The sequence below is a fragment of the Erinaceus europaeus genome, chromosome 3 (genome assembly GCF_950295315.1).
Source record: "Erinaceus europaeus chromosome 3, mEriEur2.1, whole genome shotgun sequence".
NCBI lineage: Eukaryota > Metazoa > Chordata > Mammalia > Eulipotyphla > Erinaceidae > Erinaceus > Erinaceus europaeus.
This window is the reverse complement of record NC_080164.1, coordinates 108,706,447-108,733,359: the sequence shown is the minus strand read 5'-3', so window position 1 is coordinate 108,733,359 and position 26,913 is coordinate 108,706,447. Positions and strand designations below refer to the sequence as shown.

At 42.8% G+C, this 26,913-nt stretch overlaps 1 protein-coding gene across 1 annotated transcript in view; it reads left to right on the top strand.

Annotated features, from left to right (window-relative positions):
• The window catches only part of GRID2 (glutamate ionotropic receptor delta type subunit 2), a 1,638,698-nt gene that overhangs the window by 1,607,691 nt on the left and 4,094 nt on the right, over positions 1 to 26,913 (top strand). Inside the window, exon 16 of the mRNA XM_060188447.1 lies at positions 24,439 to 24,679. Coding sequence (XP_060044430.1) covers positions 24,439 to 24,679 — 241 coding nt within the window. The remainder of the gene's footprint in view (positions 1 to 24,438; positions 24,680 to 26,913) is intronic.

The following is a 26,913-nucleotide window of genomic DNA, read 5'->3' as shown; positions in this document are numbered from 1 at the left end:
CACCAATCTTTTGTCACATGTGATGTGGCAATATCTCCTTCCCGTTGCTTAGTTGCTTTTTTATTAGACCAGCTCTTTTTTCTAATTTATTTATTTGATAAAACAGAGAGAAACTGAGAGGAGATGTGGAGATAGAAAGGTAGATAGAGAGAAACAGACAGCTGCATCCCTGCTTTACCAGTAGTGAAGCATCCCCCCTCCAGGTAGAGGCTGGGGAGCTTGAACTAGGATTCTCAAGCATGGCAATGTGTGCACTTAACCAGGCTCTGTAGCTCTTTGGACCATCAATGAAAATCCTTGAAGTCATCTGACATGGCAAGGAATCTCATAGCAATTATTTTTTCTTTTTAATTTTTATTTATAAAATGCTAACACTGACAAGACCATAGGATAAGAGGGGTACAATTCCCACCACCAGAACTCTGTATCACATCCCCTCCCCTGATAGCTTCCCTATTCTTTATCACTCTGGGAGTATGGACCCAGGGTCATTATGGGGTGCAGAAGGTGGAAGGTCTGGCTTCTGTAGTTGCTTCCCCGCTGAACATAGGCATTGACAGATCGATCCGTACTCCCAGCCTGTCTCACTCTTTCTGAGATCTGAGATGGCAGGGCTCCAGGACAAAGTGATGGTGTCATCTGCCCAAGGAAGTCCAGCCACCAGGTTCCAGATGCTTTCATAGCAAGTCTTGGGTTTTAACTGCCTCTGGCAGATTGCACCTCACCTTGGATAAAAGCTGAAATCCTTTGCTTCCAACTGTAGTGACAGGAAACTCACATCAAAGCACTGTCACTCTAGTGTCACGGAGTGTCATCTAGCCTAGGAGGTCAGCCACTCAAGACTATGAAAATAACTACAAAAGGGAGGTATTTATTCTTTTTTTTTTATAAAAAGGAAACATTGGCAAAATCATAGGATAAGAGGGGTACAACTCCACACAATTCCCACCATCAGAACTCTATATCCCATCCCCTCTGCCGATAGCTTTCCTATTCTTTAACCCTCTGGAAGTATGCACCCAGGATCATCTGGGGTGCAGAAGGTGGAAGATCTGACTTCTGTAATTACTTCCTCGCTGAGCATGGGTGTTGACAGGTTGTTATATACTCCCAGTCTGCCTCTCTCTTTCCCAAGTGGGGAAGGGCTCTGGGGAAGTGGAGCTCCAGGACACACTGGTGGGGTTGTCTGTCCAGGGAAGTCTGGTTGGCATCATAGCACCATCGGAAGCCTGGTGGCTGAAAAGAGAGTTAACATACAAAACCAAACAAATTGTTGACCAATCATGGACCTAAAGGATGGAATAGTGTAGATGAAGAGTTGGGGGTTCTCCATTTTGTAGATTTGAGGGCAATCTGGCTGTGACATTGATTGCCAGGGTTGATTTGGCTGATCTGGCTGGCTAGGCGGATGACCCCTTCCTCCCTCACCACTCCATATACGTCCCTCCCTGTGTGCTCGTTCAAAGAGGAAAGTCTTCCCAGGATAGAGATGGACCAGTCTTTGGTCGAGTATATATGAGTAGCTGTGTTCCCCTGCTAGAACCTCCAAACAAGCTCTCAAGGTACTTCTTATTCTTTTTTAACAGTATTTTATTTATTTCTTATTGAATAGAGACAGAGAGAAATTGAGAGAGGAGGAGGGATAGAAAGAGGGAAAGAGACAGAGAGACACCTGCATCACAACTTCACCACTTGTGAAGCTTCCCCCCCCCTGGTGGGGACCAGGGGCTTGTACCCAGGTCCTTGTACACTGTAATGCGTGTGCTTAACCAGGTGTGCCACCACCTGACCCCAGTACTTCTTATTCTTATATCACCCAACTTCTATTGGAGATGGGGGAGGGAAGCTAACCATTAACTGCATACAGAATCCTGTATCTTCTGGTCATCTCTAGAACTGGAGACTTGTCCAAATGATCCCTTTTTACTGGTCTAGAACTAAAGTCCTGTACCCAGCACTGTTTCTACCACATTCACGGTAAAGCAATTTTAAAATTAGCTAATATGCCCTTCAGTTTTCATCACTGAGAAACATAACAGTGGCACCCAGAATGGGGAAAAGTTGTGCTCACAATTATTTAACACCAAGACTCTTGGAAATCACACCCCTCATTGAGTTAGGTTGCATTCTGTTCAAATTCACCAGTTTGAAAGACATGAGGAGCCTGTGTCAGACCTTGGGTAAATGAGAGAATGGCGGGGGGTTGGGGGGTGGGTGTTGGCACACCTGGCTGAGTATACATGTTACAATGTGCAAGGACTCAGGTTCAGGACCCCATCCCCACCTGCAAGGGGAAAGCTTTGCAAGTGAAGCAGTGTTGCAAGTGTCTCTCTTCCTCTCTACCTCCCCCACCCCTCTTGATTTCTGACTATCTCTATCCAACAAACTAATAAAGACAATCAAAAATAAAAAAAGGAGAGAGCAGCAGGGATTGCAAACATTTCTGTGTCGCCCTGCACCAGTGTGGTTTGACCAGGCCCTGCATTTCTGTAAAGAAACGCAGGTCTTCTGATAGATTGCAGTACTGGATGGCACTCAACTTCTCTCAAGCCTCGTTTCTGATTTACTGAAACCTCTCCCCATAAGCCCCCCAAGTGAGTAAGCAGGGCTTTTCATCTCCTCCAGCTGCTACCATAAAATCCCCACAATTCTGTAGAGGTTGAGGGAGGTCCCGAGGGAGCAGCCACCCCGCTGCAGCACAGCAGCCTCACCCCAACCCACACTCCATTCTCCACATACCAGCACACCGGAAGATAGACGACTCCCTTCCCGTATATTGGTAAATCTTCTATCTAATAACTGATGAAAACTTCACTCTGGAAAGCAGTTAGTCCTGCTGGTTGGAGACAAGAGATGCATTATCTGAGTAATAGATAAGTATCATTAAGAAGATGGAATAGACTAATTGCCAGCACAGCTTCCATGCGTGGGGGAACTAAATTGTGAAGGCAAGCAGTAAGATATCAATTTATCCTTCCTGCCTGGAAAGAGACAAGTCATACTTCTACTTCATACCACCTTATGTAACTTTTTTAGAAGTAGCCAGTTTGATCAGAATAACTCCTCAGTCTGCTGTCTCATTAAAAAAAAGAGGAGAGAGAGTTAACACTTCTCTTTCAAATCAGCCATCCCTGAAATGACTCAAGAAATATAGGTATATTCTATTTAAATTGATGTTCCAGTGAACAACCATATGCTTAATGCTTGACACTTAGCATTAACTTAAAAACAGTTGCTGCATGGCCTGGGAGATGGCACAGTGGAAAAAACATTCGACTCTCAAATGTGAGGTCCTGAGTTCAATCCCTGGCAGCACATGTACCAGAATGATGTCTGGTTCTTTCTCTCCTTTCATTCTCATGAATAAATAAATAAATTCTTTTTAAAAAATTGCTCCACATCTAACAGCTATGCACACTGAATGAGGACTAGATCCTGCCCACTAAAGGGAAACTAGCTCTTAGCCTCCAAATAAAGGTTTTTGGAGACCTTGCTTTACATCATCATTTGGGATCCATTTTCTCAAAGGAGTTTATCACACTTGGTCACAGCAGCTGATGTAAAGTTCTTGACCACCATTTTAAAATATCTGTCCCACACTCTTATTTATTAGATTTATTTTTTTAAAAATAGATTTTTAGGCAGAGTGGTGGTACACAAGTCACCATTACCATGTGCTAGGACCCAGGTTCAAAACACTGGCCCCTACCTGCAGGGAGGAAGTTTCATGAGTGGTGAAGCAGGGTTGCAGGTGTCTCTCTGTCTCTCTCCCTCTCTACCTCCCCCTCCCTTCTCAAGTTCTCTCTGTCTCTGTCAATAAAAATAACATGATTTTTTAAAAGAAAGAAAATGATTTTTATAGGACTGTCCCAACCCAAATATATAGATATAGATATATGTATATATATATATACATATATATATATCAAGAGTTAAATGAATGGGAGTGTATGAAGGAAGACTTTGCTTCACTGGAGTGAATGACCCAGGTAGATGATTGTTGTTTTCAATTACAGACTGTGCAGTCAAAGAAAGATAAAGATTGTAGAAATACCTGACATTGAATGGAATAAAGATGCATTTGCTGTGGTTTGGGTGATGGCTCAGTGTGCAGGCCACTTCAGGTCTGCCTGCAGAGGGATGAACACTGCTAGCCTCTCTGCAGAATGAAAGGGTATGTGCCCTTTACCCTATAACCCAAATATCACACTGAGCTTAAGGATGAAGCTGACATTTTAAAAGATCACCAGAAGTGTTCTTATTCCCACTACAATTATGCCCTCTCTCTCGGCAGGAGCTGTGGTGGAGTCTCTTCAGCATCGCTGTGGCTGACTTTCATTATCCTCATTACCTAGTCACTTGCCACGCAGCACTCATCCATGAAAGATCATGCCTGCCATTTCTGTAATGAGTGCTTGACTTTTACTGCCAGCACAAACACAATATATATATATAATAATTAAAGTTCACTCATCACCCAAGTTCTTGAGTTTCATCATGTTGCTAATTTGATTTTACTGGCAATTGCTGCTCTGTGAACCAGCCTTATTTGGCCCCCTAGAAGCTGTGCCAAGCTTGTGGTCGGAAGAGAGGAGTCTAAAACCTAGAGTGACCCACTCAATGGGACATGGTGGGTCTCCTCTGACAGGCTCTTCATCCCAAACCAGTGTATCTATTAAACATGATGACTCTATGAGCCAACAAAAAGCCCATCAATATTTGAACAGCACAACCACTCTTAAGCATTAAAGATTAAATAAGGCACAGTTTTCAAAATCACTGAGGTTTATGGATGAGTCAGCTGCCTTTTAGGAAACACTGCTACAGGAAATATGACTGTGATAGTCTGCAACCATAGGTGGAAACTTCTCCATGTTGAATAAGGATACAGCTGCATAACTCTTTCGACTACAGTCAGGACATTTTGAAAGCATTGGCAAAGTTCCCTGGCATCTCATAAGAAGGAATTCATCTGATGTTTACTCTAATGGCGAAGAGATTAATGAGCTCTGGCCATATTCATGCTGCTCGCTGCAGAGATCCCAGTGTACGACTAGAAGTGCAGTGTTGGTGCATGGACACAATGGAATTTGTGTTAGCCAAAGAATTTAAGTCATCAAAGCTGGAGTGAACAGAGTAGTACAACATAAAGACAGCTTCTGTTTACACTGGGTTTCATAAAAAAAATTAAAATAAAATAATAATAATAATATGCCTGGTAGCATTTTTTTTAATCATATGGACACTAGATGACCTGACTTTTAGAGCTGACTGATTCACTCACTAGCTCTGTGGTATTAGAACACATTCTTCACCTCTCAGCTTCAGTCTCCTTGGGTATAAAATGAGAAATTGATAGCATCGACCTTCTTAGTGGAGAGGAGGAGAATCAATCCATCATTCATTCAATCAATTAAACCAAGAAGCCTAAGAAGTAAACCAAGCGCTCTGTGATGTTCTTGACTTGAGCTTATAAACTTTGCAGCTCTGGGTGTGTGTTTTATTATTGTGCTTCCTTAGGGAAATCTAGATAAGGCTTACTGTTTATTTCTAAGACATTACTACTGCATAAAGTCATGGATGTGTTATTTTTGTGTTTCTCTTTCTCCTTCCTAAAGATAAGACAGGCAGAGGGGGGAGGGAGGGGAAGAGAGGGGGAAGAGGTCACAGCACCAAAGTTTCCTTCAATGGGATAGGGGTCAGGTTTGAACCTGAGTTGTGCATATGGCAAAGCAGTACACTATCACATGAGTTATTTCATCCATATAAGTACTGCATGTTAACCAGCTGCAACACTGGAGCTCTGAGCTATTTCACCCAATCAGATACTGTTTTCTTAATTAGCCAGATCTGTCCAATTGAAGATATTATTAAGAAGTCCCAAACTTTAAAGTGCAAGGTCAGGTTTGAAGCTGGACAGGCAACTTTCCTGTTTGATCAGGTCTCAGAGAGACAGCAGCCCTCAACAATAGGGCTAAGCTTATAATTTTGTCCTGCCCTTTTGGTTTGACCCAAACTGGGGGTCCAGGCAGGCCACTGTACCCCACAGAGCAGAGTTAAATATGACCTCATCTTTCAGATCCCTTCCTCAACTACCATTGCTGTCACTTCCATTAATCATCTCTATCAATTCTTCACTACTCCTGAAAGACTGATAAGTAGTTCCTAGTAATCCTAGTTACCCATAAACTAAAAACCATTTATAGTCTTTTGATTAAAAGAGATACCACTTTTTCAGCCTTGGTTGACTATCTTCCTGCATCTTAGGAAACCACAAAAATGTTCCTGAAATTTCTTCCAGTTTCTCTCTCCCTATTCCTTTGATTGTGCTTTTTAAAAAATGTTTTTTAATAGAAGAGATATAGGGAGAAAGAGAAAGGCCAACTCTGGTTTACAGTGGTGCTGAGATTGAACCTGGGACCTCAGAGTCTCAAGCATGAGAGTCTTTTTGAAGAACCATTTTGCTGTCTCCCCAGCCCACCTATCCCTTTGATTTCAAAGTCAAGTTCCCATTGCCTAGAAAATGATTCAGCAAATACAGGCCTCAAATACTACCTATCTGATTTCAAATAGTTAAGAGAGTCAGTCACTCTTCTGGAACATGATTTCTGTTGACTTCAGATAAATAGGGTGTATCCCAGAATAATCAGGAAAGCAAGGAAATCCACAATGAAGTGATTATACCTCCTTTGTTGATATACAGTGGTGCTGGAAATACTGTGAGAACCAGGTTGAGCGTGGTGAGGTTTTTCCCATTGAAAAGTGGGGAACTGAGGAAACAAATCTCCCTGTCAGACTCTCTTTCTGAGGTTGAACTTGGGAGAACAACGGACCTCAGTTTTCTGCCTCTCTGTTAGCTTACTCCCTGTCTCCAGAGACCCTGCATTTTTCTACCTCCAGGGGCTTGGCATTCCTTAAAACATTAAGCCAGCTCTCCTGTGTTACCCTGATTTCCTTGATACAATGGCCCTCTCTCTTAATATCTACATATCAATGTTCTGCTTTGTCTAACAAATGTCTTAAAATCTCCCCCCTATTTCCCCACCCATTCTGCTCATTTGATACATTATTTTTCTACCCTCAAGACCCTTCCTGCCTGCAGGGTATTATTAATCCTACCAGTTAAACCCCTTGCAACAGTTGCTAAGGAAGTTCCTACCTTTCCCAGCCCCTTTTACCTTTCTCCACCCCTTTCCTAACCATGTACGGTATTGTCAAGCCACTTCTGTTTCCGATTTTACACTTCCGTTTTCCAGCCTTTAAGAGCTTGGGTGCAGGGATGAATAAAGATTTTTGAACTGCCTCGCCACCACCAGCTCAGTTCCTGGGTCATCTTTCTTGTGTCGCTGGCCCGGCACAGTGGGAGCTCAAATTCTTTCTCAAGGAGACTTCAGATTCTTTCTCAATGTGATCAAGTGCAAAAGTAACTCACCTGTGTTAATTTAAAAGCAGATACAATGGCCAAAGAGTGGAAGCTGCCTAAATGCCCATCAACAGATGACAATATAAACAAGTTATGGCACATATACTTCATAGAATACTACTCTACAGTTTAAAAAAAGGTGATACTGTCTCCTTTGGGAGAAAATGGATAGAATTGTAGCTGAATATGCTTAGCATAATCAATAAAGAGATAACAGACAATGACCATGTGGAATCTAGAGGACTGAATCACATGGATTTGCAAAACAAAACAAAAACTCTAGAAATTTAAAAAAGAAAAAAAACTGTTTTGTGAGAACTATGGTGGCTATCTTTGGAAGGGTGGGGGCACAGAACTTTGGTGGTGGGTGTGGTGTGGAACTCTATCCTATAAGCTTATAATCTTGTAAAGCATTATTAATTCTGAGAATTAACTTCTACTATTATTAATTCTTCCTCAGTAACCAGAGAGAGGAAAATTGTATGGGAGTACAATAAATCTGTTAAATAGTGTGGGAGTTCTGGCCCATTGACTCTAAAATACTGACTCATCTGCTGTTTGAAAAAGTTCTTCTGGGAGGCCACACCTGGTTAAGTGCAGAAGGACTCAGGTTCGAGCTGCTGGTCCTCACCTACAGTGGGAAAACTTCACAAGAGGTGAATCAGGGCTGCAGGTGTCTCTCTGTCTCCCTCTCTATCTTCCCCTTCCTCTCAGTTTCTGGCTGTCTCTATCCAATAAGTAAATAAAGATAATAAAAATTAAAAGAAAAAAGGAAGGAACGATGGAAGGAAGAAAGGAAGAAATATCCTGCTGAATGTTTTACCACACACGCTAAATAGGGTGGGCATTCTGAAACTGGAAAGCTCTTCTGACCAGAGATTTCTGGCAGAGACCAGGATAGGAGGTGGACAAATGAAAAGTGTGAGAGAGACTGAGAAGGCTCAGTGAGGACAACAACCATGTGCTTCTGAGGACAGTCCCAAGGCACCACAGGCTGAGCTCTCACAGAGATAACATGCTGGATGAGAAGCCAGAGCTACATGGTGAGGAAGAAAGCAGAAGTTCAGTTTTCAATCTCAAATGCCTCTCACTTCCCTCTGGCATGAATGGTGAGTGACCACCCACTGACCAGTCTTGGGGCCAAGGGGCATAGCTCTCCACAAAGCCAAAGAAAATCTAGCAAGGAGGAGGCCACACTCTTAAGAGAGATGAAGAGGACATTCACTACGGTTAGCAGCTTGAAGCCCTCTGCCTCTTCGACCCTAGCAACCATCATCAACTTAGGTCCAAAGACCCAGGCCCAGTGCTTCTCAAAGAAGAGATTTGTAAGCCATCAATGGCCACCTCCCCCTCATGCCAAGTAAAGGAGTATTCTGTAGTCCTCCACAAATCCTGAGGCCATATATTTTTTTGGAAGACAGCAATAGGGATGACTGAGTCATTCTCTTCAGTAAATCAAGCTGAAGCTAAAAACATATTCGATTATTTTTTACAAGACAAAATATATTTGTTTTAATTTATTTGTTTATAAAATGGAAACACTGACAAGGCCATAGGATAAGAAGGGTACAACTCCACATAATTCCCACCATCAGAACCCTGTATCTCCTCCCCTCCCCTCCCCTGATAGCTTTCCCATTCTTTAACCCCTTGGGAGTATGGACTCAGGGTCATTATGGGGTGCAGAAGGTGGAAAGTCTGGCTTCTGTAATTGCTTCCCTGCTGAACATGGACATTGGCAGCTTGATCCATACTCCCAGCCTGTCTCTCTCTTTCTCTAGTGGGGCAGAGCGCTGGAGAAGCAGAGCTCCATCCAAGACACATCGGTGGGGTCATCTGTCCAGGGAAGTCCGGTTGGCATCATGGTAGCATCTGGAACCTGGTGTCTGAAAAAGAGTTAACATATAAAGCCAAACAAATTGTTGACTACTCGTGAACCTAAAGGCTATAATATTGCAGATGAAGATTTGGAGTCTCTGTTTTGGAAATAGCTAGTAGGTTAATTTTAGGTATATTCCAAATGGTCCGTGACTTTATTAGTTTTTGCCTGAGCCTGACATCTGATATGCAGATGGACCTAAGTTATTGTCTGGGGAGATGATGTTACGGCTGGAAAAAGGACTAGAAATCTGGATCAGGGAAGAGAGTAGCTCACAAATATGGGAAAAGTGTATAAATATTGTGGAATGTAAACCCCACTGATTTGATCTGGGGCCTGTATTCAGCATAAGAGCCTATGTAGCCTCTACATCCCTGTAGGTCCAAACTTGCCATATTAAATTATTATGAGGTTAAATTTCCAATTATACTGAACTAATTTTGGTCTTGTTCCCACTTCTCTGTCTCCTGGGGTAGATCATTCAGGTTATCTAGAAGACCTGCACACATTCTTTGCATGCCCCACTCATGTAGGAATAGGTTTGCTCTAGCACCACAATCATATTGTGGTTGAAAGAAATTTTGGAGGGGCCAGGCATTGGTGAGCCTGTTTAAGCACACACACTACACTACACAACAACCCAGGTTCAAGCCCCTGGTCTCCACTTGCAAGAGGGAAGCTTCACGAGTGGTGAAGCAGGGCTGCATGCCTCTCTCTCTCTCTGTCTCTCTCTCTCTATCTCTCCCACCTCAATTTTTCTCTGTCTCTATCCATTAATATATATATACATATATATATATACATGTATATATTTATTTTTTTTAATTTTACTCAGGTTCTAACAAATATTTGATATGAAGGAGAAAGTTTTTACCCCCAAGAGGAGCATGTTAGAGGCTGTATAGGGGTCTGGAGAGAAGGGTGGTTGGAGACAGGTCAGAGCTCTCATGCTAGCTCAGCTCTGGATTCTCTGTGGTCATCACTGAAAAAGTCATTTAAGCTCTATGACAGCATGGTCTGGGCAATGTATCTGAGATGGTGTGAGAGAATACTGCTAGACTATTGATCCCTTCAGCTCTGAAGTCAGCCCAAGCCAGGCTTGTGGAGACTCACATGTCAGTCTTCAGTGTCTGGCTGCTAAGAGCCTCTGGTTATGCCAGCATCCTATATAAACTGCTTTCTGTGCATTGGCTGCTATGAGTTGAAGGAGTCATTGTTCTGTATGATTCAGTTTTCTCATCCCTAAAATGAGTAAGAGGGTGGGAGTGAATAATAATCATGGTGTTCTCAGTCTTGTCTAGTCCAATAGCCTTTGTTTCCATGAAAGACAAGTATGGGATGATCCCACTCATTAGCAGAAGCTGAGAAAGTGCAACAGAAAGGGAACACAAAGCAAAAGTTGACTGAGCTTGGAGTATTGCTCCAAAGTAAAAAAACTTGGGGGGAGGGGAGGATAGATTCTCAGCCCCGATGTAAAAAAAATAATAAAACAAAAAAAGGAGATTGTAAGTGCAAAAGTCTCAGTTCTTCCATATATGCTCCCTCCCCCCCAAATAAAGGATCCTTGTACAAAAAAAACTTACATTACTTGCAGAAAAATTTAAAGATGACACTGTATCAATAAAGATGGATTTACCCTATGATCAAGCAGTACTACCCCTGGGCATTTATCCAAAGGACACTCAAGAACTAATTCAAAGGAAAAGATGCACCCCTATGTTCATAGCTGCATTATTTGCAATAGCCAAAGATTGGAAGCAGCCTAAATGCCCATAATCAGATGACTGGCTAAAGAAGTGATGAGATTTGTACTCCATGGAACACTACTCTGCAATCAAAAAGATGACACTGTGTCCTTTGGAACAAAATGGATGGAAGTGATGATGCTTAGCAAAACAAGTAAAGAAGTGAAGGCAACTTACCAGATGGTTTCATGCATATGTAGAATCTAGAGAATTGAAACACACAAGTTTGCAAAAACAGAAGTAATCTTACAATTTTGTAAACCACATTAATCACCAAAAATGTGGTTTTACAAAAGAAAAAAAAGATGATAGTGTCTAATTTTGAAAGTAAAGGTGAGAAATGGGGCTGGCAATTGTAAGTGAATTAAGTAAAGAAAGCATCTGCTAGGGGGTCGGGCGGTGGCTCAATGGGTTGAGCGCACGTGGCACAAAGCGCAAGGACCAGCGTAAGGATCCCGGTTCGAGCCCCCGGCTCCCCACCTGCAGGGGAGTTGATTCACAGGTGGTGAAGCAGGTCTGCAGGTTTCTATCTTTCTCTTCCCCTCTGTCTTCCCCTCCCCTCTCCATTTCTCTCTGTCCTATCCAACAACGAACAACATCAACAATGGTAATAATAATAACCACAACAAGGGTAACAAAAGGGGAAAAAAATGGCCTCCAGGAGCGGTGGATTCATGGTGCAGGCACCGAGCCCAGCAATAACCCTGGAGGGAAAAAAAAAAAAAAAGAAAGCATCTGTCTGACTTTGCCCACCTATGGAATATAGAGCATTGGAACAAAAGAAATTAAAAAAAATAATAACTAAAATACCTCATAGATTTGATGGGGATAATTAGAGGGAAGGGGGGCACAGGACTTTGGTGTTGCGTATGGTAAATTATACACACACTTATGGATGTGAATCCATAGCCTTAAAATATTATAATTGGGGGGGCAGGAGGTAGTGCAGTGGGTTACGTGCACATGATACAAAGTCCAGGGACTGGTGTAAGGATCCTGGTTCAGGCCCCTGGCTCCCCACTTGCAGGGGAGTCTCTTCACAAATGGTGAAGCACATCTGCAGGTTTCTATCTTTCTCTACCCCTCTCTGCCTTCCCCTCCTCTCTTGATTTCTCTCTGTCCTATTCAACAACAACAGCAGCAACAGCAGCAACAACAACAATGGCAAAAAAAAAAAAAAAAAAGGAAAATATGGCCTCTAAGAGCAGTGGATTTGTAGTACAGGCACTGACCCCTGACAATAGCCCTAGAGGAAAAAAAACAGTCTTACAGTTTGGTAACCACTAATCACTACATCACTAATAAAAACAGTGTTTCTCAGCATAAACAACTGAACTTCAGGTCTCTCTTCTCCATTTTTATAGCTAAGTAGGAAATTACCTAAGAACAGGAATATTTTTAATATTTATTTATTTAATATTTTTATAAATATAAGAATATTTATTTAATACTTTTAAGAGGACTGCACTAGTGTTCAAAGGCAAAATCAAAATAACCTGCGTGAGTAATTTTGAATCAATATTTCTTCAGCCTGGCTTGTTACAAATAAATTTCCAGATCCAATTCCAGAGTTGTGATTAAGAATGATGAAGTCATCAGTAATTAATGCAGTTCTCACACACAAATAAGAATGATGTCTTCGGAGTAAAAGGTAAAAAAGCTTTTCAAGATGAGCTTCTCGAACCTGTTGAATATTTTTATTAAATAGGAGAGGAGGGTCTTGTAGTGCTCCTACTCCTTCCCTGGAAATGTGTTCATTTGTACCAGAAAAGACTTTCATGCATGCAGGATTGAGTTGGCACCCATTTTCATATTTATTTATTTATTTATTTATTTATTTATTTATTTACCTCTAGGGCTATCACTGGGGCTCCTTGCCGGCAATATGAATCCACTGCTCCTGGTGGCTATTTTTCCATTTTATTGGATAGGACAGAGAGAAATTGAGAGAGGAGAGGGAGATAGAGAGGGAGAGAGATAGACACAATCAGACCTGCTTCACCACCTGTGAAGCATTGTCCCCCCTGAAGGTGAGAAATGGGGACTTGAACCTGGATCCTTATGCATTGTACTATGTGCACTTAACCAGGTGTGCCACTGTCCAGCCCCCCCCCCATTATCCGTTCTTGAGCTAGGTTTTATGAAGCTCTAAGATTTCTTTCTGTGTCCAATGAGATTGCAAAATTGCTCCAAATCTTAGTGATTTGGAACAAAAGACAAAAATGCAGCCCTCTTCTCCGTGAGTCAGTCATTCACTGCTTCATCTGGGAATAGAGTTGTTCTTTAAGAAGTCTGTATCAAGGCTGGGAGAGAGCTCGCCTGGTAAAACCTGTGCCTTAGCATGTACAGGGTCCCAAGTTAGAGCTCAGCTCCAGCACCAGATGGGAGCACCATGGATGGTGGAGAAGGGTTACAGAGTTTCTCTTCTCTCTGTGTGTCTCTCTCTGCCTCCACTTTTTCTCCCAAGGGGGCTTGGGGGTGGGGCAGAAAAGATAAAGTGAAGGAAAAGAAATATGCACCAGGATAGGTTCCAAAAAAGGACAATAACCAATCATGCAGCCGGAAATAATTTCAGCCTGCATCTGAGTAGCCCACTAAGAGCCAAATACCTCACACTATAATGCTTTTTTTTTTACTGGTTTCTATTATTATTGTCATTAGTGATTTGATAATAATCAATAAAATTGTGGGATAAAAGGGGTACAACTCCATACAATTCCCACCACCAGAGTTCCACATCCCATTCCCTCTATTGGAAGCTTCCCTTTTCCTTATCCCTCTGGGAGTATGGACCCAGGATCATCATATGGTGCAGAAGGTGGGAGTTCTGGCTTCTGTAATTGCTTCTCTGTTGGACATGGGCATTGACAGGTGGGTCCATACCCCCAGCTTGTTTTCTATCTTTCCCTAGTGGAGCAGGGCTCTGCAGGGGTCAGATCCCAAGACACATTGATGAGGTCATCTGCCCAGGGAAGTCAGGTTGGCGTCATGGTAGCATCTGCAACTTGGTGGCTGAAAAACATTAAAATATAAAGCAGAACAAACTGTTTAATAATCAGGAATCTAAAGGCAAGAATATAGCAGATGATATTTGGGGTCTTCATGTTGGAAGAATCTAATAAGTAAGTCTATTTTAGGTATGTTCCAAATGGCCCATGACCTTAGTGATTGTTTTTGTTAATGGCCTTGTTATTTCTCACCAGAATAACTCCTCAAGGTAAGCACAGCTTTCATCCCTTCAGGGTGAAGGGGCAGGATGTTTTATGACCCTCCCCCCAAGCCCTCTCCCACTCCACACACCCTACTCTAGCACATTCTACTCCCAACTGCTGCAAATTCCTTACTACAGGGTTACACAGGTCAATAGCTGTAGTTATCCTCCCTCAGTGAGCCAAGACTGCCATCTGGTGGAATCTGCACAGGTAACAAAACAAGCTGCCCTTGAAAGTAAGCATTTTTCTTTTATCAGGCATAGTCTGCTTGAAGCAAAGCCAAGGACTGGGGTTGGGGAAGTTTAGGGAGAGTTGGGGACCCAGAGCAGAATGGTGGAAGGGACCCTGAGTTGGTGGTGGAAAAGGAGTTGAGAAGCTGGACCTGTATGACAATAGTCTTGTAAACTTATTTTTCCCTCAATAAGCACTAATGATAATAGAGTTTTGCAGCTTTGGTGGTGGTGGCAGGTATCTCTACACGTAACAGCATATACCTGAAGCCCAGGGTTGATCCTCAGTTCCATTAAATACCACAACTGAACAGTGCCCCTCTCTCTCTCTCTCTCTCTCTCTCTCTCTCTCTCTCACTCTCTCTCTCTCATTGCTAATGTGTAGAATTAAAAGGTGAAGCTTTTCTTTAGGAGGTTTTTTTGTTTGTTCGTTTGTTTTTTTCCCTCCAGGGTTATTGCTGGGGTTTAGTGCCTGCACTATGAATCCATTGTTCCTAGCAGCCATTTTTCCATTGTTGTTGTTGCTTCTGCTGCTGCTGTTAGATAGGCTATGGCATAGATAGGACAAAGAGAAATTGATAGAAGAGGAGAAGACAGATTAGGGGATAGAAACCTACAGACCTTCTTAATTACTTGCAATGTGACCCCCACCCCCACAGGGGCTCAAACCTGGATCCTTGTGCTCGTCCTTGCGCCCTGTACTATGTGCACTTAACCCAGCAAGCTACCACCAGCCCCCTAAATGTGTTTATAAAACTCAGTTAAAGATGTAAGTGCGGGGCTGGATGGTGGCACACCTGGCTGAGCAAACGTTACAATGTGCAAGGACCCAGGTTCAAGCCCTCAGCCTCCCCTCCACCTACAGGGAGGAAACTTCACAAATGGTGAAGCAATGTTTCAAATGTCTCTCTCCCCCTCCCTTTCTCTCAGTCTCTATCCAATAACTAATAAATAAAATAATTTTTAAATATGCGAGTGCTTTAAAATATTAGAAACAAGAAAATAATTCCCCCTTGTTAATGATAAGGACTCATCCATTAGTCTTCAAAGCAGTGCCCTAGATTATGCTAAACTTGATCAAATCGTCTGATTCAACAAAGTAGACCTAATTTAACAAAGTAAGTCTTAGTTAAATAATGAAAGGGAGGGGAAGAGCACAGAAAACTGCATCAGGTAGGGGGCCCGCCTAGTCTTGCACTTGGCTTAAGTTCAAGTTCCAGGTCTGGCGCTCACTCGCTCGCTCTCTCTCTTTCTCTAAAGGAACAGTGAAATCACACATATGTGGGGCCCCAGCTCATTAAAAAAAGGAGAGAATAGAGAGACTTATTTATTTTTGAAATGCTATTAGTGATTTAATATTGATTTACAAAATTATGATAAAATAGGGAATAATATCCCACCACCAAAGTTCCATTGGAAACTGCAGCGGTTCTCCCAAAGTCACAAATATGGGCTGACTATTATTTCTATAACTGTCTATATTTATATATATTTGTCCTTTTTTTTTTTTTCCTATGGTCCTATGTTCTCTTCCTTTCCAAGTCACACCTATGCCTATTACTACTTCTGAATGTCCTTCCTTTTTTCCCTCTTCTCTCTCTGGATCCTGATGGAATTGGAGTTCAGAGCCCTCTGGTCATCTTCCCTTATCATTTTTTCCTATCTTAGATATGAACCAAAATCTTTATGGGGTACTGAAGGTGGAAGGTCCGGCTTCTGTAATTGTTTCTTTGCTGAACATGGTCATTGGGAAGTGGATCCATACCCCCAGCCTGTTTCTATCTTTCCCTAGTTCTAGGGAGGTAAGGTGAGGTCGTCTGCCTGGAGAAGTCAGGATGGAATCATAATAGCACCTGTAAGTTGATGGCTGGCTGAAAGGCAGTAAGATATGAGGCAGGACAAAATGTTTACTGAACAGGAACCAAAAAGTAAGGATAAAGCAGATATGAATAAGGATCTCAGGGTAGAAAGAAGCTAGGAAATCTACTTTAGATATGTCTCAAGGGGGTCATGACTTTAGTAATTTTTACCTGAGCTTGATGGCTAACCTGCAGGCGAACTAAAAGTATTGTCAGGGAAGATGGTGTCAGAGTTGAGAATAGGACTAGAAAGCTGAATTAGGGCAGAGAGTATCTCACATATATGAAAAAAAATATATGAAAACATTTAACTGTTTAGCCCATTGATTTGACCTAGGGCCCATGTATATTCACACATAGCACAGGAGCCTGTACAACCTGTCCCTGTCAGTCTGAGCTCACAGTCCATGATCACAGCCAGGAACATTCTAAGCTGCACTCATTTCAGGACCAGTCACCTTTGAGTGGCAGAATAGGATGACCCAGTCTCCCTTCAGAGAGAGTAGCAGTCCCTACCGTTGTGTTCTAGATTAAGGGCAAAGTCCTAGAGAGGCTCACAGTAGGGCTTATGATGATGTTCCTAATGGAAATGACCAGTGATGGTGGAGAGAGGGATCTATTACAGGTCTAGGCCCATTGTATCTATGTAGAAATCCAAAGATTCCCTGACTAGTGCCCTGGATGATCGGGTGGCCTGATAGTGACCAAAACGGCCAGTAAAGTGTGCCAGTTAGAGACGTTTCTAATGTTATTTCCAAGAGTATTACGTTTTCTAGAAGAAGTCATTGCTGCTCCGGGAATAAAAAATAAAAAAATAAAAAAATTCCATTCCCTTCCAATACTCTTTTTCTCCCAGCCTGCACTGACCAGAGAACCTATGGTCATCCTTGTTCCATAAATCCTGAGAGGCGGCACCTTCTTGCAGTGTCTTAGCCCTCTGTGCTCCACAAACACCAGACCAACTGTGCCTAGAGCTTTGTTTTGCTTTGTGTTTGCTTGTTTGTTTACTACCACCAAGGCTATTGCTGTGACTCAGTAATTGTACAGTGAATCCTCTATTTCTGGTTGCCTTTTTTTTTTTTTTTCCTACTCTGGGAGTGTCAGACTCTTTGGTGGAGAGGCCTCTTCCCAGGCACAAACTTTGGGCTTACCGGCTCTGTTGCAAGCCAGGGGCAGTAGGAGTGAGTAGACTGGATCTTTCCCTGTGTAGCAAGAGACGCCACCAGAGATCACCAGAGGAATGTTTCGTGCACAAATCTGTTTATTGAACAGCAAAGCAGGGCTATAAGGGGTCACGGGAGGAAGTGACATGTGTATACCATATATGGTAGGGAGGCAAAAGGTCTGGGCATGGTCAGGACTTTTCCAGTAATTGTTGAGCAAGAAGTTTAATCGAGAAAGCAAGGTTATCAGTAACCAGCAGTCAGAGTGGGGTCCTGAGGGCAGAGAGAAGATAGATCAGATATGATCAAAGGAGTGGAATGGGTGGGGAAGTAGGGAGGGGACTTCCAGGCAAAACAATGATTATGTAGATAATAAGGGAGTGAGCTATTGTGAGGCAGGGAGGCTGATAGAGGGAACTTTTCCCTGGTGGTCGTTTTCTTCCATGCTCGATCTCAAGTAGAGAGAGACTGACAGAAACGTCGTGCCATCCAAGCTCCCACTTTTCAGTAGGAGGTCCCACACCATGCTAAAACATATCCTCACAATTTCCCTACACGGGAGTAGAAATAATGACACAGGACTGGTGGTGGCTTATGCCATAGAGCACAGAGTTCAAGTGCCCAGGTCCCCACCTACACAAGAGAAGCTGCATTAACAATGGAGCAGTGCTACAGGTTCTCTTCTTCTCTCTGTCTTACTCTGCCCAAATCTCTTCTGCTCCATTTCTCTTTCCCTGTCTATCTCTCTGTCTCTTACTCTGTCAAAAAATGAACATCAGAAGTGGTGAAATCATATCATGCAGTCACCAAATCCCAGTGATAACCCTTGTGGAAAAAAGTAAATAGTGGTCCAGGAGGTGGCGCAGTGATAGGGCTTTGGATTCCCAAGCATGAGGTCCCAAGTTCAATCCCCAGCAGCACATGTGCCAGAGTGATATCTGGTTCTTTCTCTCTCCTCTTATCTTTCTCATAAATAAATAAAATCTTTTTTAAAAAAAAGAATGAATGAGGGAGAAGAGAAAGGGAAAAGGAAGGGAAAAGAGTGAGAAAGACAAAGAGGAGAGAAGAAAGGGAATGGAGAAGAGAAGAAGGAAGGCAAAGAGCATATTAAATGAAATCATATACCACTGATGACAAAATTACCAATGATCAGTTCCTGAGTGAATATGAAAAAGGAGAGAATTAATTAGCAGGATAGGAAGACATGAAAAGAAGCAATTTCAGATCCAGAGGAAAGAAACAAGTGACAGGGAGCATATGGGAGCGTGTATTTGGTGCAGACGGACAGAAAGCACTATGGAGAGCTTTCAAAAAAAATTTTTTAATAGAAATTCTGGTGGTCCAGGAGGTGGCACAGTGGCTAAGGAACTAGACTCTCAAGCATGAGGTCCTGAGTTCAATCTCTGGCAGCACGAGTACCAGAGTACCAGAGTGATGTCTGGCTATTTCTCTCTCTCTCTCTCTCTCTCTCTCTCTCTCTCTCTTCCTATGTTTCTCATTAATGAACTAAATAAAATCTTAAAAGAAAAGTGGGAGTCAGGTGGTGGCACAGCACAGGTGGCACGAAGTGCAAGGACCGGTGTAAGGATCCCAGTTCGAGCCCCCGGCTCCCCACCTGCAGAGGAGTCGCTTCACAGGTGGTGAAGCAGGTCTGCAGGTGTCTGTCTTTCTCTCCCTCTCTCTCTGTCTTCCCCTCCTCTCTCAATTTCTCTCTGTCCTATCCAACAATGACAACATCAATAACAATAACTATAAGAACAGTAAAAAAAAAAAACACAAGGGCAACAAAAGGGAAAATAAATAAATATAATAAAAAAATTTTTAAAAGAAATTATGTATAATCCAATTCTCCTACTTCTGGATGTTTGTCCAAGAAATACAGATGCAAGACACTAATTTAAAGACATATGCATGGTTCAGGAGACAGCATAAAATTCTGCAAAAAGACTTTCCTGCCTGAGGTTCTGAAGTCCCAGATTCAATCCCCAGCACCACCATCAGCCAGAACTGAGCAGAGTTCTGGTGTCTACCTCCCACCATAGCAGTCTCTCTAAATAAATTAGTAAAGTGGAAAAGATTTTAAAAAAGACATGTATGCATCTCTGTGCTCCTAACAGCTGGAATCAAGCTAAGTGTCCACTGGCATATTGCCAAATACAGAACATGAGGTCAGTGGATAAAATGGAATAGTATTCAGCTCCTGAAAGAAGATTAAAGACCATCTTTTGCAGCCATATGGGGGAGCCATGAAGTGTCACACAGAGAAAGGCAGATGCCTGTCGATGCTTCTCGTGTCTAGTATAAAGAGAAACCAGGAAAATGGGTGAATAAAAGTAAAGAACAATGGACTCTGGGACAATAAGACCCAGACCAAGTAGGGTTTTTGATAGGAGTCAGGTAGAAGTTAAGAAAATCATATGGTAAAGAATAGAACCAGGCTCTCCATGGTGGCCTGAATACAGCATGAGAACACTGGGTTGTACTCTCATTCACCTGATACTGCCATGGTCTTAGAGTACAGTACCACCACTACACAAGAAATCAACAGTGCTATCCAGGAAACTACAGCTGAATATGCAGTTATGACTTAATCCTGTCTCCAAGAAAAATGCCTGATTTATAGTCTCACTTTATTTATCCAATGGCCAGATGAATGGATGCGAATGGAACTGATTAGAAAGTATCACCAAAAACCGTTTGGATGGAGCTTGAAGGAATCTTGCTAAGTGATAGAAGCCAAAAAGAGAAGGATAAATATGGGATGATCCCACTCATAAGTAGAACTTAAGAAACAAGGGCAAAAAGGAAAAAAGCAAAATGAAACTTGGACTGGAGTTGGCATATTGCACCAAAGCAAAAGACTCTGGAGGAGGACAGGGAAGTGGGTGGAGAGGCCTCTGGGGTCCTGGGGCATGATGGTGGGGAAGGACCTAAGTTGTGGTGAGAATGCTTTGCAGACACCTATCCTGGGGAGATGAGAAACTCTACCTCTGCATCAATAGCTGTACTGTAACCCATTAATCCCTTCCCTGAGTAAAATGATAAAAGAAAAAAAAAGTGGCTTATGATGATTTGCCAAAGCAGTACTCAGCACATGCACTGTATTCTTGCTTTGTGTCAGTCTTGGGATGAGTGAGTGCACATTCTAGAAAGGAGACAGATAGTCTCCATGCTAAGGAATGTGGGGGAAGGATGCATGCTCTCTCCCTCAAGTGCTGATCTGCTGGGGGGAGGGGGCAGAGCACAGGGGATCCTGGGAGCTTGTCTTGTTCCCAGAGAGCTTCTTATAAAACTAATGCTACATGTGCCCTGAAACTCAAACCTCAGAATTATTGTTGTATAATTATCATTGTATTATTATTACTAGCCAATGGTACCCAATAATATCTAATAGTATCCAATGCTAACCAGTGATATCCAATGGATAGGACCAACTTTTGTGTATGTGATACCACTCAAGGGGCGGCAGAAATTCTCACAAATAGTTCTGCCTTTGGGTGAAGGCACTAACTCTCAGATGAATTCCTCAAAGTCCTAGCTTTTTGGCTTATTATTACAGATCACTGGCAGGGCTGGAAAGTTGGCTCACTTCGCAAATGTACTTATTTTACCCTGGGGACCACCCAGCTTCAAGACTCACCGCACTGAGGGAACTTCAGTGCTGTGGTGTTTTGTTTCTTTGTTTGCCCCAGGATTATCACTGGGGCTCAGTGCTAGCATTAAGAAGCCACTGCTCCTGGTGGCCATTTTTTTCCCCATTTTATTGGATAGGACAGAGAGAAATTGAAAGAGAGGATATATATATATATATATATATATATATGGAGAGAGAGAGAGAGAGAGACACCTGCAGACCTGCTTCACCACTCATGAATCTTTCCCCCTGATGGTGAGGAGCTGGGGGCTCAATTCTGGATCCTTGTGCAGGTCCTTTCATTTAGTGTTATGTGCACTTAACCAGATGCACCACTGCCCATCCCCTGTGGTAGAAAAAAAGACACTTTTTCTCTCTCTGTCTCTGCCTCTCATCTTTTATCTGAGAAAGCCAGTAGGGAATGGTGGGGTCCCAGTGGCAACCACTACTTCTACTACCACTTGGGGGAAAAGGGGAATGAAAATCAGGCAAATGTAGACAATGGGTGTTATATCATACAAGCTTTTTTTTTCTGCACATCTTAGAGCCTTTCATGGACTCAGCTGTTCATCAATTTTCTTTTCTCTTTTAATTTTTTGTTATCTTTATTTATTTATTGGGTAGAGACAGCAAGAAATCGAGAGGGAAGGGAGAGAGAGAGAGACAGAGAGAGAGTCATGTTTCACCACTCCTAAAAGTTTTCCCCCTTCAGGTTGGGAACCAGGGACTCAAACCTGGGTACTTGAGCACTGTAACATGTGCACTCAACTAAAGGCATCACCACCTGGCCCCCTGTTCATAAATTTTCAAGAGAGTATTTCTCAGAATGAATGACCATCAGAATGACCCTTTTTGGACCAAAGCTGTCTAAATGCTAGTGTCCCATGGAGCAGATTTCTAGAAGTTCTGGGGAAGCCGTGCATCTTTTCGGAAGAGAGGCTAAACAGAAGCAAAATAGAACTGTAAATATATGAGAGCAGTGTGGAAAACTGGGAAGGGTTGTGCATGTACAAACTATTGTATTTACTGTTTACTGTAAAACATTAATCCTCCAATAAAGAAATTTTATATATATATATATATATATATATATGAGCAGCTTTAGTCAATTCAATCAAGCAAATTAACTGCACCTCTGTGTGAGCACTACTCTGACACAACAGAACTTTAGATCAACTTCCCAACTAAGAGTAGCCCAGAGGGTCAGGCGCTGGACCCTCAAGCATCCCTGATGCTCTGGTTCTCTTGCTTCTTCTTTCCCACTAATTAGTAATTTTTAAACATTTCCTAAGAAAGAAGAAGGGCTGGTCCTGAAGGATATTACAGAGGGTGGGCCACACTGGTCATGGACTGTCAGCAGGTGACCCAGAGCAAGGTGTCACCAGCAGACACTTCTTCCAGAAAAGCCTCCCAAGCAGGTTCAGTCTAGTTTGACCCAGCTTGAAGGTTCCTCCTTGTTCTAGACATGATCGATATGAGGTGGTGGGGAGGAAGGAATCATCAGTGACTCACTTCTTCCAGAAAGGTCGTGTTCCTCACTCGTTTGTTAAAGCAGTCTCCCCCCAAACACCTGAAGACCTGGAACAAAGATTCTACTGAGAGGGGTCTGGGAGATAGCTCACCCGGTAGGTTGCACATCTTCCTACTATGATACCCAGCATAAAGCCCACTGGCTCATGATGGCAGGTGCCTGGAGAAAGCTCCATGGATGGTGGAGTAGTGCTGTGCCAGTCTCCCCCCCTCTGAAATTAAAAATAAATTAATAAATCCAGGAGGATACTGAGCAGTAATTCAGTTCCCAGCATTGTGTGTGTGAGTGATGCTCCAGTTCCCACTCACTACTCCCACCCCCCCAATTATAAATGAGTGAAAAATCATAAATGAGATTTAAAAAGAAAAGAAAAGCAGGGTGGGGGTAGAGAGCATCATTGTTCTGCAAAAGAGACTCTTGTGCCTGAGGCTCCAAATCCAGGTTTAATCCGAACCACCATAAACAAGAGCTGAGCAGTGCTCCCATAAAAAAGAAAGAAAGAAAGAAAGAAAGAAAGAAAGAAAGAAAGAAAGAAAAGAAAAGAAAAAAAGAAAAGAAAAGAAAAACACATGCTTAAAAGCTTCAATCTTTGCAGCTACTACCAGATTTTCTTCCTTGGGGCAGAAGGGTGGGGACTGGGGGATGAATATAGAAGAAAAGAAATACTACTTCTTACTTGACTCTAATTCTGAAGGCCTCTGATCTACTTTTTCTTCTTGCCTCCCCCAAGGTAAAAGTCTTTCCTCTTTGGTATTAAAAGAAAAACAGTATCCCTTGTGTGGGAAAAAAAAGAAAAAACAGAAAAAAAGATGCTTTTTATCAGCTTCAGCCTTGTCCCAGGGCTACTTTCTTCCACATGGTATTAATTAATAGAAGCCTCTTTAAATGAATGTCTTGGTGGCCACATGTGTTGGGCAACATGGTGCTAGCATCTTTCTCTGAGCAACAGAGTGCACTGCAAGAAAGACTCAGAGCCACAGAAGCTGGGAGACACACAAAAACTGGGACACCTGTAAAAGCACCTTGTAACTGAGCAGGAGGATAGGAATGCAACATTATAGAGTGAAAGAGAAGGGAAGGGAAGGGAAGGGAAGGGAAGGGAAGGGAAGGGAAGGGAAGGGAAGGGAAGGGAAGGGAAGGGAAGGGAAGGGAAGGGAAGGGAAGGGAAAGAAAGAGAAAGAAAGGGAAAGAGAGGAGAAGAAAGGTGTGAAGGAAGAAGGGAGGAGTGAAAGAATAAAGGAGGGTAAGAAGGAAGAAAGGGAGAGAAGAAAGAAGGAAGGAAATGAGTGAGGGAAAGGAAAGGAAGAAAAGAAGGAGGCACAAGAAGGAAGGGAGAAAATAAGGAATAGTAGAAGGTAAGGAAGAGAAAGCAAAGTAAGAATGAAAGTAGGAAGGAAGGAAGGAAGGAAGGAAGGAAGGAAGGAAGGAAGGAAGGAAGGAAGGAAAGGAAAAGTTAGAATAAAAGGATAAAGGATGGAAGGCAGGATGGATGGAAGGAAGAGAGGAAAGAATGAAAGAAGGAAGGATAAAAGGAAGGGAAGGAGAGAAGGAAAAGGAGAAAGGAAGACAAGAAGGAAGAGAAGATAATAGGTAGCCCAGCTCCAGACTCTTGCCAGTAGACTCCCAACTAATGTGCTGAGTGCATAATGCTCTGCGTCCCCTTCCACTGGAGGGGTCACTCTTGGGGCACCTTGGGATGCAGAGAGAAGGTAGTCAGTCCATAGGCCATGCACTCACACCCCACCTTGTCCTTTATCCCAAGGATCCTGGAGCTACAGCAGAATGGGGACATGGACATCCTGAAGCACAAATGGTGGCCCAAGAATGGCCAGTGTGATCTGTATTCCTCCGTGGACACCAAACAGAAGGGCAGCGCCCTGGACATCAAGAGCTTCGCTGGAGTCTTCTGCGTGCTGGCGGCTGGCATCGTGCTCTCTTGCTTCATCGCCATGCTGGAGACATGGTGGAACAAGAGAAAGGGTTCCCGGGTGCCGTCCAAAGAGGTACTTGCCACAGGCTTGGCCATGCTTCCTGGGGGGGGGGGGGGGGGTGTGGGCAGGGGTGGGAGTTGGGGTGGCCCTGGTGTCTCCCCCTCCCTTTAAAGATTGGAAACAAACCAGGCAATGGCAAGAGCACTAAGTCCAGAATCAGGTTAACCCAGGTAAGTGGAAAGGGTGGTGGGGGTGAGGGTGGGGGTCAGTATTTGGAAACTTGGTGACTTCATGGGCCGCCATGGACTTTGGGAATCTCCAGAGTTTCAGACTAAATTTTCATGCATTGAAGTTTTATTTCATTATTATTATAGTGTCTTTATTATTATCACTATTACTATTATGGCTTTGCTAGGGCTTCACCACTCTGTCTTCAGCTAGCAAGAGAGAGACAGAAACATTGAGAGAGAGGGAGAGATACCCCAGCATGAAAGTGTCCCCCACTGTGGTGGCATCTGTGATTTCCTGGACTGAGTCTCCAGGGTGTTTATCATGCTGTTTCCATGGGCTTTTTAATTTGGTATCTAGCAAGTGGTTTAAAGATTTGGCCTGGGGGGCGGGGGCAAGCTTCCCCCCTGCAGGTGGAGAGCAAAGGGTAGAACATGGGCCCTGGAACATGGTAGTGTTCTCTCTACAGGTGCACCACCTCCCAGGACCTTCTCCATTATTCTTAAATCAGCTAAACTTCAGGGCCATATTCATTTTTTTTCCCTAGAACTCTGAAAGAATAATTGCAGAGTGAGACTTAGTATCTCTTTTAAAATGGCATGGGCCTTATTTCCGGTCAAAACTAAGGGAATTTTAAATTATCAGAGAAAAAAGCTGAAGTTAAAATAGACTATTTGATTCAATTATCTGATTTCCACCATACTGAAAAAAGTAACCTTTAAAGGGGGGGGGGGGGCAGGCGGTGGCACACCTGGTTAAGCACACACATTACAGTGCACAAGGATCTAGGTCCAAGCCCCTGGTCCCCACCTGCAGGGGGAAAGCTTCACAAATGGTAAAGCAGGTCTGTAAGTATCTCTCTGTCTCTCCCCCACACTATTTCCCACTCCCCTCACAATCTCTCTCTGTTTCTATTCCAAATAAATAAAGATAAAAAATTATTTAATAAAAAAAATGGAATCCTAGTCACTCAGTCTTCAGAAAATGAAATCAAAACAAATCTGAAAACAAATCTTAGGATTAGACTTTTCTGAAGGAACTACATTACTGACCAGTTTTCAAATAAGCACAGTTTTAATGTTGGTGTCACTAGGACTTTGCTGTGTGAGACCTAGAGAAATATCCAAGGAAGCCTGCTCTGCAGCACCAAAGAAAGGGGCATCTTACTTGCGTGGGCATCTGTGCATACTCATACATTCTTTCATGGGGATTGCTTTCCAAAGCTAAGGACTCCTTTCTACCTCTGTAGAGCAAAACAGACAACATTTTTTTAAAGTATTACCTTTATTTATTTATTTATTGGATAGAGACAGCCAGAAATTGAGAGGAAGGGGGAGATAGGGAGAGAGACAGAGAGACACCTGTAGCCCTGCTTCACGGCCTGCAAAGTTTACCCCCTGCAGGTGGGGACCCGGGGCTCAAACCCAGGTCTTTGTGCATTGTAACATTTGTGCTCAACCAGGTGTGCCAACACCTGGCCCCACAAGCAACGTTTAGAAAGAAAAACGACTCAGCACAGCTAGATCTTAGCACCCTTAGCTGGGGTATAAGGTATGAGTTATGTAGTAGGAACTAGTCTCAGAAATCTGGAAATCAAGGATTCCTCAAGCTTCTTATCTTTTGAATTACTATATCTGATATGAAATTTTTGCATTACGGTATCTGTTGATGGATGGCTGCATTATAGTTGCCGGGGGAATCATAAATTTCTATCTCTCAACCCTCAATAGTCTCGGTGATAATATTGCATTAATGGATATTTTATTGGATTTTAAAAATGAGAAAGGAAAAGTGAAATAAAATAGTGATGCACATCAAAATATTTCTAACTGAGGAACTCCATAATAGCACAGTGTGTGTGTGTTGGGGGGGGGGGAATATATATATATCCATACTCCATTCTAACTCCTGACAGCTAATCCAAATTTGCTGAGCAAATATTTTCTCCTCTTGTGATGAAAAAGTATTTTTAAATCCCCATAAACTTAATCTATTGAACAGGGCGCCAAAGAAAACTGATAAAAGAGACAAGTCTATTTCTTGCCAGTTTTGTTTGCTGAAGATTGGGCCTTATTACT